This window comes from Primulina huaijiensis, chromosome 6 (assembly GCF_012295235.1).
Source record: "Primulina huaijiensis isolate GDHJ02 chromosome 6, ASM1229523v2, whole genome shotgun sequence".
NCBI classification, from domain to species: domain Eukaryota; kingdom Viridiplantae; phylum Streptophyta; class Magnoliopsida; order Lamiales; family Gesneriaceae; genus Primulina; species Primulina huaijiensis.
This window is the reverse complement of record NC_133311.1, coordinates 1,542,699-1,559,658: the sequence shown is the minus strand read 5'-3', so window position 1 is coordinate 1,559,658 and position 16,960 is coordinate 1,542,699. Positions and strand designations below refer to the sequence as shown.

At 31.3% G+C, this 16,960-nt stretch overlaps 1 protein-coding gene across 1 annotated transcript; it reads right to left on the bottom strand.

The window, feature by feature from the left end:
* Positions 1-7,911: 7,911 nt before the first annotated feature.
* Positions 7,912-8,964, bottom strand: LOC140979708 (serine/threonine-protein phosphatase 7 long form homolog). Its single transcript, XM_073445251.1, has 3 exons — positions 8,308-8,964; positions 8,112-8,233; positions 7,912-8,033 (listed from the first exon to the last, which is right to left on the bottom strand). Exons 1-3 carry the CDS (start codon positions 8,881-8,883, stop codon positions 7,928-7,930), a joined length of 804 nt encoding a protein of 267 aa, XP_073301352.1. The 5' UTR covers positions 8,884-8,964; the 3' UTR covers positions 7,912-7,927.
* Between the last annotated feature and the right edge of the window lie 7,996 nt (positions 8,965-16,960).

Below are 16,960 nucleotides of genomic sequence, written 5' to 3'. Positions count from 1 at the left end.
GCATGATGGCATCTTCCTATGTCAAAGTAAGTATGCTAACAATTTGATTAAGAAATTTGCAAATGAAAACACAAAACACATGAAAACTCCTATCGGCTTGAGTGAAAAATTGTGCAAAGATGATGTTGTCGAAAATGTTGACAACACCTTATATCGTAGCATCATAGGTAGCCTCCTCTATTTGACCGCAAGTCACCCTGACATCATGTTTAGTGTATGCTTATGTGCTAGCTATCAATCTAATCCTAAAATTTCTCATTAAAAAGCTATGAAACGCATTTTACGTTACATAGCAGGAACAATTGATTTAGGATTATGGTACACTCAAGAAACCAACTCGAATTTAGTAGGTTTTTCTGATGCTGATTGGGCTGGGGATTTAGATGATAGAAAAAGTACTTCTGGGGGCTATTTTTATTTGGCAATAATTTGATCTCATGGCATAGTAGGAAACAGAATTGTGTTTCACTTTCAATTGCTGAATCTGAATATGTGGCAGCTAGAAATTGTTGTTCTCAACTCTTATGGATGAACCAAATGATAAAAGACTATGAACTTGAAAGTGAAACTCTACTTGTGTACTGTGATAATTCGAGTGCAATTGATATTTCAAAAAAAAAATCCATTACAACACTCTCGAACTAAACACATTGACATTCGAAATCACTTTATTAGAGATCTAGTAGAAAAGGGGTTGATTCGAATGGAATTTGTTGGTACACATAACCAACTGGCTGACATATTCACAAAAGCATTAGATTTTGAGAGATTCTCAAACCTTAGGAAATCTCTCATCATGTGTTCCGCCTAAAACATTCATAGATGTTGTCTCAGATGTTACAACATCTCGGACAACATCTAACATACATGTGCATTTTTAGGACTTAGGCATATTACATTGCATTCATTCTGTGATATGTTGTGTTGAAACTGTGTAGCATAGTCTTCCGATGCACTTACAATTCCTTGTTATATTCTTAAAAACTTCACACATATACATGAGAACTTAGATTTGAAAAATGATCGCTTGATTCTAATCAATGTGACAAGTGACCCGAGAGATTAAAATACAATCGTTAATAATGTTGGGTCTGTGATTAGAAGGTAAGATGGAAAAAGCTGCCTGAAGTAGCCCAATGAAGGCTGGACTTTAAGTGTGGGAGCTACCCCTTCTAAATTTTAACACAGAATTAGGAGAAAATGGAAAAAGCTACCTAGAGGAGTCCAATGAAGACTGTTCTTCTAGTGTGGGAGCTGCCACTCCTATGTTCAGAAAATTGTTACATCATTTAGTGTGAAGAAAAATTAAAACTGTTTTCTGGAATTGTGCGTGTTGTCAGAAGATGTTGCCAACACTTGTGACAACACTTCATCTGTAAACATACCGCATACTTGCCCTCATTTTTTTTGTCACATGCTATTATTAGGCATCCATAAGTCATGAATTAGCACAACATTATGAATTATGTCATGTCATAAGGATATTCGTATTTCAACAAAGAAAAATTCGACAAAAATCTTGTTTCTGCAGAAAATCGAATACATGTGTTCCTTGATGTTAAGTGGAGTGAATTCGATGTTTAGGTTTCAATCCTGGAAGTATTTTGAAATGAGATTACACAAAATTATCCAAATAATCTTTGAAGTAAGTAACGGTTATTCCTTATTTTGCCCGTTTTTTTTACCGTTAAATTGAGTCAGTTACTGAATTTGTTACCGTTGCACTGTTCATGCATGCTTATCTCATTGATTTACACCGTCTAACTCATCATTATCGGCCTATTAGCTGTTCAAACTCTCGATTTTTCCTCTATGAACTTTCTCTCATCGCACTGCAATCTCACTACTGTTTTTCTATATTCCTCAATTTTTTTCGTAATTTACTTTGATTCAATGGCAGGAAAGGGTTATGATCCCCAAGATATCCGCAGTGAAATGGGTCATATAGAGGATGTTGCCCCTACTTCCGCAACATCTGATGTAACACCCACGGCTCCACATCTCCAAATCATCCCGGCTGTTTTAAATCCTGAACCCTTGGAGACTACTGCTCCAGGTGAACCAGAGAACCCAGCAGATCTTGAAAATCCGATGTTCAGGTTTCGAAAGCCACCACAACCACCAAAGAGACGATCAAAGAGACAAGCTGGGTATTACCCAGACCTCACGTCTGGCAAACGTTTTCGATACAAGGGCCAGCCGTCCACTCGCCCATCGCTGATTGATCCTGCTGAAACGTCAGGAGATGACTCGGATGATGGTGACTACGAGTTTGTGGCTCGCAAAAAGACTATGCCTCCACCTAAGGACAGTAAGACATCCAGTGAAGCCATTGAATCTGATGAGGACACAACCCCTGTTCCTTCTACGAAGCCCTCACCATCTACTGAGGAAGAAATCACGTTGGCCCAATTTATGGCCAACTTGAGAAATCAGAAAACTGAGGCTTCTGCTATTCCTGTTGCTTCCCAAGAATCTGAAGGTTCCACTGAATCCAGTAGGTCCACTGACAAAGCTGCCGAAGAAGATGTTGCTCCTGAGGAGAGTGAGCCTGCTGAACAGGATGTTGCCGAGGATGTTGCCAACACTGAGGACCACACTGACCTCAGTGATTATGATCTGGACACTGCCTTCGCTACCAACTTCTACACTGAGCACACAGTTGCTCAGTGGTATCTTTACGCTCACCGTGATTTCCTGGAAGAGAAAAACATCGACACTGATGCCTTTGGGAAACAGAATTTGATCGCCTTCTTGAAACACTGCTCTTTGCTCTCAACAGTATCTGCGGTCACACCTTTTTAATGCAAACATGTACTAGAATTCTATGCCAATCTGTCACCAGGAGTGGGTGATGAACGCTCTTTGAAGTACGGGAGAGTCTTCGTCAGAAGCAGGATTTATAATTTCAAACCTTCGGTCATTAATGATTTTTACCAGATGCCTGCGAGGGATGTTGATGGCATTGCCCCTGACATTCATCTAGTCACATCCACACTTACTGGGGGCATTATCACTCAATTTCCTAGTCATCCAAAGAAGCTCTTAGCTGCCAACCTCACATCATTCTACTCGGTGCTCCATAAGTTGGCTATTCCAAATTAGACTCCTTCCTCGAATACCACAACAGTCACAAGACATCAAGCACTGGTTCTGTACTCCATCGGGACAGATGGAGTTTTTAATTTTGGACAGCTGGTTTTCAACACCATGCTTCAGTACGCTAATGGAGGTCTTAAGGCATCTAAGCTTCCTTTTCCAAGCCTAATCTACGGGCTGCTGGTATCCCAAGGTTTTGTCAGAGGTGTGAATGAGCCACTGTCTGATAGTGGTGAGCCATTTAAGATTGCACCTGCATTCTTTAAAGGAAATCGAAAGATCGATCTTCCATGGATAGAATCTCCTCAAGCAGCCCCTACCTCTGGATCTTCTCAAAGCACTTCTGCTCCTCAACCAACTACTGACTTCATCAAGCTCACTGTTCCAGAAGTGCAAGCACAACTGGATCATGCTCTGATAAAGATAGAGCAAGCCAAGGCACATATAGAGCAAGCCCAGGCCGATTTAGTCTATTATGTAGACTTGGCTGCCAATTACAGGATACTGCTGGACGTGAGTGTCTTTTCCGGACAAAAAGGGGGAGATGATGATCAAACAAGTGCTGGTCCTTCAGGGACCAAGGATGGTGATGAGGACAGTGAGGATCTTGAAGAAGATAATAGTGATGGAGAGGATGAGGAGAATTAAGTGTTTTGGCTAAGAGGCTATTTTTCCTCCTTTGTTCTTGTACTGCTATGTTTTGCTTATGTTTATGTTCTTCTGCGCCTGAAGTGTTTACTTGGTGAACTTTTAATGAAATAGTGCAGGTGTTGTCTCAAATGTTGCCAACAATTCTAACAACACCCGTACTAACAATATTTTATTCAGGAGGAGGAAATCTCTAACTCAGGGGGAGTTGATTTGAGTTTAACAAAGGATAAATGGGTTTGATATCATTTTGTCCAAGAAAGGCAATATGGGAGAGATTGAAGGGAAATAGTGTTTCCGATTTTAAATGATATATTTTATTGATTTAAATTATTTCTCAAATATACTTTTCCATTGTTGATTTGATTGAGTAAATATTTAATATGATTTTGTCTTTCTTAGATAATGAGATATTGTTTCAAATATATTCGAAGATTTGTTATTTGTGATAGAAGATTGATGAGATATGTTATTAGTGTTTAAAAAGAGTTTATTTCTATTAAAACTCTTACTTTCCTTATGAAATATGTTTCTTTGTGGAGATAAAAGTCTTCAACTATAAATAAGAGATCAAGGGACATCATAAAGGTGGGTTCCGCTCGACTTCAATATCGATCGAACATACATACACGAAGTGGAGATTTTCAGAGCAAAATAATTCTCGAAGCAATTGCTGTTGAAGAGTGTTGATCGCGTGTTGTCTTGAATGTTGGGAACATCTGCAGACAACATCCGTGAAGAAGTTGGCTGAAGATCGTTTTCGTGGATTCTCTTTTGACATCACGTTTTTTGCTTTCTTAATTAAGTTTTTATTCTTGTTATTTGTTTTAGAAAGCGTTTGTTTTCTCAACTTGTTGAGAAAATTGATTTTTGTTATAACCACTAGTGATAGGTTTTTGTGTAAACAATTTGGTTTTCTATTGATTAATTTTTGCCATAAGGCACCGCACAAGTATTTATACTTGTGCATATTTAATCTTGTCCATTTATTTATTTTAAGCGAATTTGTGTTACACACTTTAATTTTTCGCTGCATTTTGTCCGAGATGTTGTAACATCTGGCACAACATTTAATTCTGATAAAACACAAATTCACGATTTTACATCCTAGTATGATATTTTTATTACTTCTAGTATCTGTCGAACAAAATAATTCTTACAATATTAATTAGGAAAAACTGTAATTTTAGTCATATACGTGTGTTGTTTTACGATTTTAGTGTTCTATGTTATCCGATTTTAATTTTAGTCTCTTATTTTTCAATTTTTCTGTAATTTTAATCATTTTTTATCGAAGCCACATAAACGTCGCAAGTGTCACATCAACATCATGTCGAAAAAAGATTAAAATTGCAAAAATAACAAAGATGACAAATCAAAACTAATTTGATATCAAAATTACATAAAGACAAACATATAAAATTTATTAATAATGTGATGTGTATACAATAATAAACAGACTACAAATAACAATACTTTAATGTATCATTTGGTTCATTATATTATTTATCCAATTTAATATCATGTTTGGTACACCGTATTATTTACTCATATACTAATAATTTATCTTACATCAATCATTTGTCTCACATCAATCAAATCATCAATTATTTATCTCACAGCAATCAAATCATTAAAGTGAAATTTCAATATTATCATTAATAATTAATATTATAAATATTTTATTAATATTTTCAAAAATAGAAAACGTCACATTATCTCAAATTTAATTAATCAAATCAAACATTATATTAACTATCATTTTTATGTATTTTATTATTAAAAAATATTATTTATATTCATACTATTTGTCTATAAAAAATATTATTTATATTCATATTATTTATCTCATACCAAAAACCAAACGATATCTAATGATATATAAACTTATCACAATTTACATGTCCGTTGGTATAAACTCTTTGGTGGCCCTTGGTTTTTAAATTTTGTTAAGTATAATAAATGTGCCACTACGGGAATTTTTAAAAAAATGGAAAAAATAGGCGTAAAAATAAAATAATAATTTTTTTGAAAAAAAAATAATTTAAAAATGTGAGGCAAACTAAAAATAGTCATTCGACATCTTCCAGAAGCCTAGGAAAATACAAACTCATGCCACCCTTTGCAATACCCATTCTTTAACAAATTTAATTGAATTTTAATCATTCTTCATCTATATTTTCAATGTGAAAAAGAAAATAAAAATAAATCCTACAAGAACTCTTTTTGTAAAATCTATAAGATTCTGAAAGAAATATTCGAATTGAAGTAATCGATTTAATTTTATATATAAATTTTCTTTTTATTAAACTTTCTCTCTAAAGATTAGTAATCAATATATTGATAAAGAAATATTAGTCAATATATAGCGATATGTTAATAATATAGTTTAGATAATTTTTACCTAATTTGTGTAAATTAAACTGTTTGTAATGTTATAACAGCTCAATTATTATTATTATTATTTTTGTTTTGGAGAATTGCATGCAAAAATATTGTTGATATTTTAATTTCAAAGTACAAATTTTGTAAATCAAACCTTATAATATAAAAACAAATTGATAAAAGTGAGTTGAAACCTTGTGGTGGGCTTTTTCACCGTTTACGACAAATTTCTTCAACGTTTAATAAATGTTTTTATTATAAATACGGTTAATATTGTTTTTAATTACTTAAATGTAAATAAATATTACAATTAATTTCATTTCTTATTATTTTATTTGACATGCATAGTATCAAAACTTTTTATTATAAAAATTATTTTTTATAATATTATTTACTTATAAGATACAACTAAGAAATACATTTTTTGTATTTTAGAATAATAATCAACTTTTTTTAGAAAATAATAATAATACTTTTATTTATAATTATTATTGATGTTGTTGTTTTATAAAGGTAGCATATAAAAAAGTAAGTATTATAGTTATTTTATTTTACAGAAATAATATAAAATTTATTAGTAAAAATATTGTATTTTTGTTATTAACGTATTAAACATAAAATAAGTTGTATAATTAATTTATTTAATTATTATTTTATATCACATGCATATTTTTGAAAATTTATTATTATAAAAAAATTATTTTATTATAATTAACTTGTAAGATATAAATAAGAAATACGATTTTTTATTTTAGAATAAAAATAACACTTACAATTGTAATTCTTATGATTTTTGTTTTATTTAGCTATGTTATAAAAAAAAGTATTACAGTTGATTGATTTTACACAAATAATATAAAATCTATTATTATAAAAAAATTTTGTTATTAATTTATTAAATAAAAATAAGTAGTATGATTTTATTATTAACTTAATTCGTATTTAGTAGGACCTATTATTATTTTACATAACTAATATAAAATTTATTATTTCTAAAAACTTTATTAAAAAAATATACATATAAATGATTTTACTATTATTATTTTTTTCTATTTAGTATGAAATTTATTGTCATAATTATTTTTATTATTACTTACTTACTAAATAAAAAATATTATTATTATTGATAGTAGTAGTTTAGTAAAACAAATTTAACATTATCATCAGTATTATTATAATTAATCTTAATAAAAATGAAAGCATATGTAAATTAATTTTATAGTGTATTATTTTGTTATATTTCACATTTTGTTATTCAATTGAAATTTTAAAAAATTTATTAACTTTTTATTTTGTGTGACCTATTGAATTTTTTTTATAGGAATGGACAGAGTGCCGGTGCTTTTATTCGTAGGTGGTAATGTTATTATAGGACATCACACCATAAAATATAGTACCACTGCATTGAGGGCAACATGAATACCAAGATCTATTAATTTGCATGAGTTGAAAGAAATAGTATACCGTCTGACAAATATTGAAAGTTCAAAATTTAATTTAAAATTGTCAATAAAATATTCCTACATGGATAAGTCACATTGCGTAGAAGTGCATCTTGACATCAATGATGCCAACAATTTACAGTTTATGCTGGATTCTATTAACGAACTGCGGTGTATTGAATTGTATATCGAAAAGGATTTCATTGAGCATAATGTAGATGTTGAGGTTCGTGAATCATACATTCCATGTATAACTGAAGGGTTCAATTCGATGAGATTTCATGATGAAGCTGGTAATGAAAAAACGAATCATGTACCCAAGCGATAGTATATGACATATACGAAATTTATATTTAATGAAATGTAAACACCTGACAATCTCCCATCTTCTCAAGTACATCACGAATGATTCGCACAGAATGTGTAGGTGTAAGTGCCCACGTGAATACATTTTTCCATCTGTATGCACATTAAATTCGTAATACTATAAAATAAAGATGACGTTATCAATTTTATATCATATGTTGTCTTTATTACCTTGCTCCGTATGGTGGAATTTGAAGAATATTATCATCGTTGTTTTCATTTTCAGGTCGAGCGATGAGGTTGCATCCTAAGCGGTCAGGACATAGAGGAATCATTCTTGACCATGCCCAAATCTACAAAACAATTGAGTTTAATAAATGTGTATAAAAAGGAGTATACATTGACATAAAAATTGTAATAAATATACCTGCAATATGTATAAAGGGCCTGCGATTTCTTGTTTTCCTGACCCAGAGGCGGAACACAATTCGTGTTTTAAATATGCAAGTACAGCACTTGCCCAACTATAACTACGAACCTTATGTATATCTTGCAGAAAATGCAAGTACAACAGTTTGACCGCACAACCTTCAGAATCAGGTAACATACAACCACCGATAACCAACATCGCAACACATCGGGAGTATTGTGCCACTTCTATGCCTGTACTATTTTCATCAATTACTGTTTGTGTACAGTGTAAGTACAGAGTAGTCAACTTTAAACTATTGGATCTGAAGTCTGTCTGAAGTGGCATAAAACCTAACCAATCATAACAATAAACCTGCCATACAGTAAACTTGCAAGATACATCAGTCCCGATGATATGATCACCATCAACATTCAGCCCCCAAATTAACGCAACATCTTGTAGCGTGATTGTGGCCTCGCCAACTCGCAGGTGGAAAGTATGAGTTTCTCGACGCCATCGTTCCACAAGAGCGGTTATCAAATGATTATCATAAACATAATCACCACATAAGAGGGTGCCGTAAAAGCCCATTTCGTTTAGACATGATCGGACACGATGGTGTAGTATACCACTTTTCCACAATTCATAAATTAAATTATCTGATCGACACACTCTTAGGGTGTTATCTTAGTTGTTAGGCGTAATAAAATTTGATATATGTGTTTGTTGCTGATAAAGAACAGTAGGATCAACAGGTCCAGTATGTAACGACATCCTACAATCAATAATAAGAATAATATATTATTATTATTATTATTATTATTATTATCATCTATCACAATATTGTATAAACAAAACAAATACAATATCAATTATAAAAAAAATATAAATAAAACATTAACTACAAGTAAAAAATAATAATTACACTAAAAATAATATTTTTACAATCTACGAGTTTTGAAAATAAGAAGTTATTTTAATAATAAAAATTTAAATACACACATATTTAAATTTTCGAATCTTTCTTAAAGAATTAATTGAATATAACATTAGTGTAGTTAATAATAACGATTGGAAAATGTATTTTATTAAAATATTTAAGAATTTATTTATTATTATTATTTTTCAAAAAAAATAAAATACAAAAGTCACGGTTTTTTAAGAAAAACAAGTTCACACAAATATAAATACAAAACATATTATATTTACAATTAGTTTTATCCGAACATATGATTATAAAAATATTATAAAAATTAACAATAACCAACAAAATAAACATTTAACATTATCGTGGTTCATAATTAACGGATAGCGTATTTTTTAAAAAATAGTTATTTAAGTTAAAAAAATTATAATCAAACATATATCAATAATTAAAAATGCATATCTCTTTAAAAAATAAAAAAAAAATCATATCACTCTAACACACGAATTACAATTAAATTTTTTTAAAGTTTTTTTTGTAAAATTTTAAAAAAATCCAAACAAGCATATCTCAATAATTAATAAAACTGCAACTCATTTTTTTTTTACCTTAATATGGTTCTTCAATAACATCACAAATTATTTTTTTTTTAAAAAAGTAATCAAGTCGCGTGTGCTTCCAAAACAGATAAAGCATATGACTTTACAGCTTTTCACTACCATCTAATTATCAATAAATAAATTTGCAGCCTTTGACCACATTGTATCGATCGACGATACAAATATATTTTTTTAAAAATAATTAAATTAAAATTTTTTAACTTTTTTTTAATTACAGAAAATAAATAAAGGAAGTGTGATTTTTTTTTTAACGTTTTTTATTAATGGAAGTGTGCAAATTTAAAAATAATTTAAGGAAAGTCACGCCTACCAAGTAGGCGTGAATTCTCTTTTTGAAAAAAAATAATAAGGGAAGTCACGCCTAATTGGTAGGCGTGACTTCCTTTTTTAACAATATTTTTCAAGGGAAGTCACACGCCCTTTTTTTAAAAAAAACAAATTATTATATTTTTTTCAAGGGAAGTAACGCCTACCCTTTTTTATAAAAAAAAAACAATAACGCTAATTTGTTTTTACGATAATGCAAATTATTAATGGAAGTGTGCAAATTATCAAAAAAATAACAAGAGAAGTCACTTCTTTATAAAAATTAGTAATGACTAAAAAATCACGTAATTATTAAAATTGAAAAAAAAATTAAATAACACTACAAAATTAGTCTAACATAAATAATAATTTCATTTATAAATTTAATAATTAAAATAATAATTTATGTAAGTAAACATACCTTAATATAATTTGTCCAAATAAAATGAACCTGCAAAAACAAAAAAAACACGTGCTGAGTCCGCGTCTTTTGAAAAATATGCAAAAAGTGAAAAAATAAATTCAAACCTGTACAAAAACTTACCGATGAAAAATATGAGAAGAGTGAATGAAAGAAGAGAATCAAGTATTCAATTTATAGAAGAAAATTTATCATATTATAATAAATTCGAAATTAATAAAATTATGGTGTCGCAGCTTTTAACATGTGCTCCGCTTCAAAGTTAATGTGTCGCAGCTTTTAGCATGTGCTGAGTCCGCGTCTTTTGCATAAAAGAAGTCACAACCAAATCACGCCATTTCTGATGGCGTGGCGTGACTTAATTTTTTTTTTTAAAAAAAATAGGCAAGTCACGCCATCTGACTTGCATTTAAAAAAAAAAATAGTTAGTCACGCCTCTTGAAGAGGCGTGACTTGCTTTTTTTTTTTTTAAAAAAAAAGGAAAGCGTGAAAAAAAAAAAAGGAAAGTCACGCTTCTTCAAGAGGCGCGACACCTTAGTTTGTTAAATTTTTTCTTTTACGTTATTTTATTAAGCGTTAAAGAAATTTGTGGTAAACGGTGAAAAAGACCTAAGTTCATGATGCCGCGTTGTTAGCTGTTGGAACCGTGGAACATGTTCAACTCGACAAGTCCTTTATATTAAATTTTTTTTATTACTTTTGAAATGGGTGGTCGCAATTTTGTGATAGTTGATAATCAACCATCACAATGACGTGGTCGTTGTGCAACGATTGATTTTTCGGATCAAGTCGTAGGGGTGGTAAGTGAAAGGGAATGAACATCATGCCCGAGTTCGAGGATCTAGATTTTCTTTTATACAATGACGACGGCTATGATATAGATTTTTTCGTGATGAACAACATTAAGAACAAGATCTCAACAAACACATTATCATTAAAGTTAAGAAAGTATTAGCAATCCGACGACGCCTGAAACTCGAGTTGTGTCTCGCCACACATCTAATATCTTCACCAAATATTTCGAGAAGGTGACGCTTTCCTCCGGTGAATTATAACCCAAATGCAAAAATTGCTTGAAAATTTACTAATTTCAATAATCATGTAATTATAAAACTTTAACGCCGTATGTCGAGAAAAAGCATATTGTGGAAATTAGTATTGATCGTTCTCAAACTCAGATTCCGGCATTCTCGTCTCAAATGGGTAATGATTCTCAACTTTTTAAATTTTTCGAATCTAAATTTGGAGAAGAAACGACTAAATATTGTGTGATTGAACAACTTTCTTTAATTTTAGTGATAAATTATTTTCTGAAAATTGGCTTTCAACAAGTGCAAATCCTTTTATTAGACGTATTCCACGAAATATACTCAAACACAGACTTAAAAAATCAGTTGTTGAACAAAAAAGAGAATTAATTAAATTTTTTCTAGTTTAAATAATAAAGTTCTTAGTATTCGAATATTTGGATTAATCATTGACAAAATTATTCATATATGATATAATTTGGTACACTGGATAAGAGAGATATTGATAAATAATAATCCTTATCCCACGTTTGGTATCTTTTTAGAAAGCCGATGATAATATCATATGCCCGTGATAAATAATTTTATACAAGGATAAAATATCCCTTTGATGAGATGTGATAATTTTAATTTAATGATAAAAAAACACCACAAATGACTTAATTGCCCTCAATATATAAAAATCCTAAACTCTATCAAATATTTTTATTTATTTTTATATATTATCAAAATAATAGTGTTTTGAACTCGAGATAATTACATAAATGAATTTTACAAATATTTAAAGTTTCCTCTTGTAAAAAGCCCCTGCCTTTCGACCTTAATATAAAATTAAAATCAAATAAATATTTTTATTTATTTTTATATACTATATAATATGATAATTATATAAATGAACTCGAGATAATTATATAAATGATTTTTATAAATCTCAATAAAATTATTAGTATCATTCGATTAACTTTAAAAATTGATATTTGACTTGACTAACAAAATCAAGGGCTCAATTATTATATTTATATAATATATAAAATTAGGTAAAAATAAATAAATCATACAAGCACTGTCGACGCATGAACAGATAACAAATATGAACTCAAACAACAACTTTGAAATTATAAAATTTATTATGATAAGGTTAATTTTGTCATTACAATCTAATAAATAAATTTAATCACTCTTATTAAAATCATACCAAACATTAAATATAATATCCTACATCTTATTTATATTTAACTTATCCTTTTATTATATATCACATGTTTATCCTATCATGTGTACCAAACTTTGCCTATGAGTATAACTTGTCATTGGATAAATAGTTCTTGGAACATTAAAAAAAGATTGCTTGCATATATATGTTTTAAAATTTCAATTTATATTTGTTATTTTAGAATAATATGGTTTAAATTCTCAAGTTTTTTCATTTTCTATTGATAATTCTAGGGAAAATATTTCTAGTATTAGTGAGTTTATTAAAATATATACCCCATCAATAAGTGGTAAAAATTTCCATATTAGGAGCACATGTCATATTTTAAATTTGTGTGTTGAAGATGTAAAAAAAACTTCGAATCACATATTAAACCAATTTTGATTGCAATTTATTATATATGGACACATTCTTAGGTTATAAAACAACCGGGCAAATTTTGCAAAATCAATTGAATGAGGCCTAAATTATTTGCACGAGATGTTCCAACAACATATAACTTGTTATTATTTTCTTTTGAATATAAAAATTTATTATGTATATTTTTCATCAACATGTTCAAACTCGTGATATTTATTTGTTTTCGAATCAATGGAACATATGGACAAATATTTGTAAAATTTACAAATTTTGAAAGTGTTCATGATGTTAGTTACAAATTATCCGGTGTTTATTATCTTACTTTTATTTAGTCTTAATATATTGTTGCAACATTGCATGTATTTTTAATGAAAATATTAAATCTAGTGATGAAAATTTAGTTCAATGTATTTTATGTTACGAAAGCAAAATGGAAAAAATTATTTTAGAGAAATTCCTGAAATTTTTTTATGTGCTTTTGTTTTAAATATTAGACTTAAATTATATGGTTTACAAGAAATGCTTAGATTATATTATAATTCTTTAGACCCTACTACGTAAACGATTTCGTCTACCTTGTTGATTTTGTTTAATATTAGAACTCATTTACATAATATTTATAATGGATATAACACAAAATATGGTGAAAAAATTGTTCCACATGAACCACAATCCATTACCACTATTAATATCAATTTTAAACTTATTAAAGTATAAATTATATTAAGAGAACATACGAAACATTCACGATGATCATCAAGTTTTAATTAGGAACTTGGGAAATATTTTACTACTACTTTTGATTTTAGTTATGTAAATGAGGACATTTCGACATATTGTGATGGTGGTTGCAAAAAACAATAGTATATCAAATTTGTCTATAATGACTAAATATATTATAGTTTGCCTCATTTCAACCGTTATAGTGGAACACAATTTTAGCATAGGAGTATATACATCAGATGAGAAACGTTCTAGCTTAATGACGAAAAATTTGGAAGCCCAATATTTGCGCAATGATTTGTCAAAAAGTTGCTACCGAGACACAAGATGTTAAAAGTGATGAAGAATACCAAGACGAAACTGAAAGAACATCCGGAACAACGATGAGATGAAATGTAAGTGATTGAGCAAGATAGAGTCTTGAAAGAAGGAACAAACAAAAGAAGTCATACCCCCCTTGGGCATCTAGTCCGGGTTATGTCGTATCAAAGGATATAGCAGAGACAGTTTCAAAGAAACATCGGGAGGGTCAGCTTAAGGTAGGAGTAAAAGGAATCACTGCTAAATTTCTCGTTCTGTTATACAAGCGAGATCTTCTATTACCCAATGCTTTGTTATTTGTTACGCTAAAATACTCTATTCACATAAATGACACGTGATGACAATGTGGATTCAGTGTAAAGGAGAACGTAGGGACGAGGAGGGTGTCAAGAACTGAAGAACCTAAGCTAAAGCTCAATGAGCTGAAGAAGAATTATATTCCAGTTAATCGAGAATAACCGTTGTACAAATGTTTATATACACTACAAGAGATGAGCTAAGAAACGTGCTTCCAAAAAGCTACACAATACAATCGTGTTTTTGTATTTAGTACAATTAACACTCCCCCTTCAAGCTTGGTGTGGATGTGAACACAAAGCTTGAACCGAAAAAGAAACACATTTAGACTAAGCTTGAATTGTGTATGACTCCCCCTTCAAGGTTGATGCAGATCATAAACACCTAGAAGCCCGAGTAAGTAAGCATGTGAAGTCTTCCCCAAGCTTTTTGTAAAAATGTCCCCAAGCTGTTGGTGTGTAGGAATGTATTGAGTGCGTATAAGGCCTTCTTTGATTTTCTCACGAACCAAATGACAATCGATTTCGATATGTTTGGTCCGTTCATGATACACTGGATTGGCGCCAATGTGGATGGCAGCCATATTATCACAAAACAACGTTGTAGGTCCACGAATCTGAATTCCCATGTCACGCAAAAGACCAACAATCCAGATGATTTCACAAGTAGTGTTTGCCATTGCACGGTATTCTGCTTCGGCAGATGAGCGGGAAACAACGTTCTGTTTCTTAGATTTCCAAGATAGAAGGGAGCCCCCTAGCTTAACACAATATCCAGTAACAGAGCGGCGAGTCATGGGGCAAGTGTCGGTAAAAAAGTCAAAGAATCAATAAATGGGCTGGCTGCAAAATTTGAAGACGGAACGGTTGGCAGAATTGACTAATATTTCAGAAGAGAAAACGTGTTTTTATACGCGTTTTCACACGGTCAAGGGGCTCTATAAATAGAGCTCCTCCCTTCATTCTGAAATTATCCCTTCTTCGAGTTTTCTCTCATCTTATAATATTCTATAATATTTGTGAGGTGTTTGTTCTCCTGTATTAAGAGAGTGTGTATTCTCTTTGAAAACACAGTGAGTGAGTTGTACACCACAAAATATTATAGTGGAAATTCTTTTCATCTTGCTCGTGGTTTTTACCCTAATAATTTTTAGGGGTTTTCCACGTAAATCTCGGTGTCCAGTTTATTCTTTATTTTCGGATTTATTATCTCAAATTCCGCAAGTGGGACCAACAAGTGGTATCAGAGCCTTGGTTTAAAATTTCTTAAAATTCTGAGTATGCTCTGTGGTTGCAGCCTAGACTGATCTTCCACATCAGAAAAGATTTTTTTAAGATTTTTTATTTAAGGCGGGATTATTTTGTCCAGTCTACTAAAATTGTTGTAGACATAATGGCGGGAAGGTACGAGATAGCAAAGTTCAACGGAAGCAATTTTATGCTGTGGAAAATAAAGATACAAGCAGTTTTAAGAAAGGAGAATTGCTTGGCGGCTATTGGAGATAGACCGGTGGAGATTACGGATGATGGAAAGTGGAATGAGATGAATGATAACGCTGTTGCCAATTTACACTTGGCTATAGCAGACGAAGTATTGTCAAGTATCTCTGAGATAAAAACAGCAAAAGTTATCTGGGATACTCTGACAAAGATGTACGAGGTCAAGTCGCTACACAACATGATTTTCCTAAAGAGAAGGCTTTATACTCTTCGGATGGCGGAATCCTCATCGATGACCGACCATATCAACACACTAAATACTCTATTTGCCCAACTCACTTCCATGGGGCATAAAATAGGGGAAAATGAACGTGCAGAGCTTCTACTTCAAAGTCTACCAGATTCATATGATCAACTTATCATCAACATAACCAACAATATTCTTATGGGCTTTCTAAGATTCGACGATGTCTTAACTGCGGTTCTCGGAGAAGAAAGCCGGCGCAAGAATAAGGAAGACAGGTTGGTAACATCGAAGCAGACAGAGGCTTTACCGATGATAAGAGGAAGATTTATGGACCGTGACTCCAGTGGGAGCCAAAGACGAGGTAGATCAAAATCGAGAAGTAAGAAGAAAAATATTTACTGCTTTAAATGTGGCGGTAAAGGGCACTTCAAGAAAGAGTGTACGAGTATCGACAAAAGTTCTCAAGGAAATGTGGCCAGTACTTCAAGCAGTGGTGAAATATTATTCAGCGAAGCAGCAACTGTTGCAAAAGGCAGACACAAATTTTGTGGCACATGGATTATGGATTCAGAAGCGACGTGGCACATGACGTCTCGGAGAGAATGGTTTGATCATTATGAACCAGTCTCAGGAGGATCTGTATTCATGGGAAATGATCATGCCTTGAAAATCGCTGGGGTCGGTACTATCAAAATTAAAATGTTTGATGGCACCATTCGCACCATACAGGAGGTACGACATGTGAAAGGACTGACAAAGAATCTTTTG

Excerpts from the sequence above, each read along its gene's own strand:
- LOC140979708 (XM_073445251.1), bottom strand. The coding sequence starts at position 8,883 with ATGGGCTTTTACGGCACCCTCTTATGTGGTGATTATGTTTATGATAAT. Across the intron at positions 8,234-8,307 it reads GCCCTTTATACATATTGCAG|ATTTGGGCATGGTCAAGAAT; the intron begins GTATATTTATTA and ends ATTGTTTTGTAG. Across the intron at positions 8,034-8,111 it reads ATTCCACCATACGGAGCAAG|ATGGAAAAATGTATTCACGT; the intron begins GTAATAAAGACA and ends ATGTGCATACAG.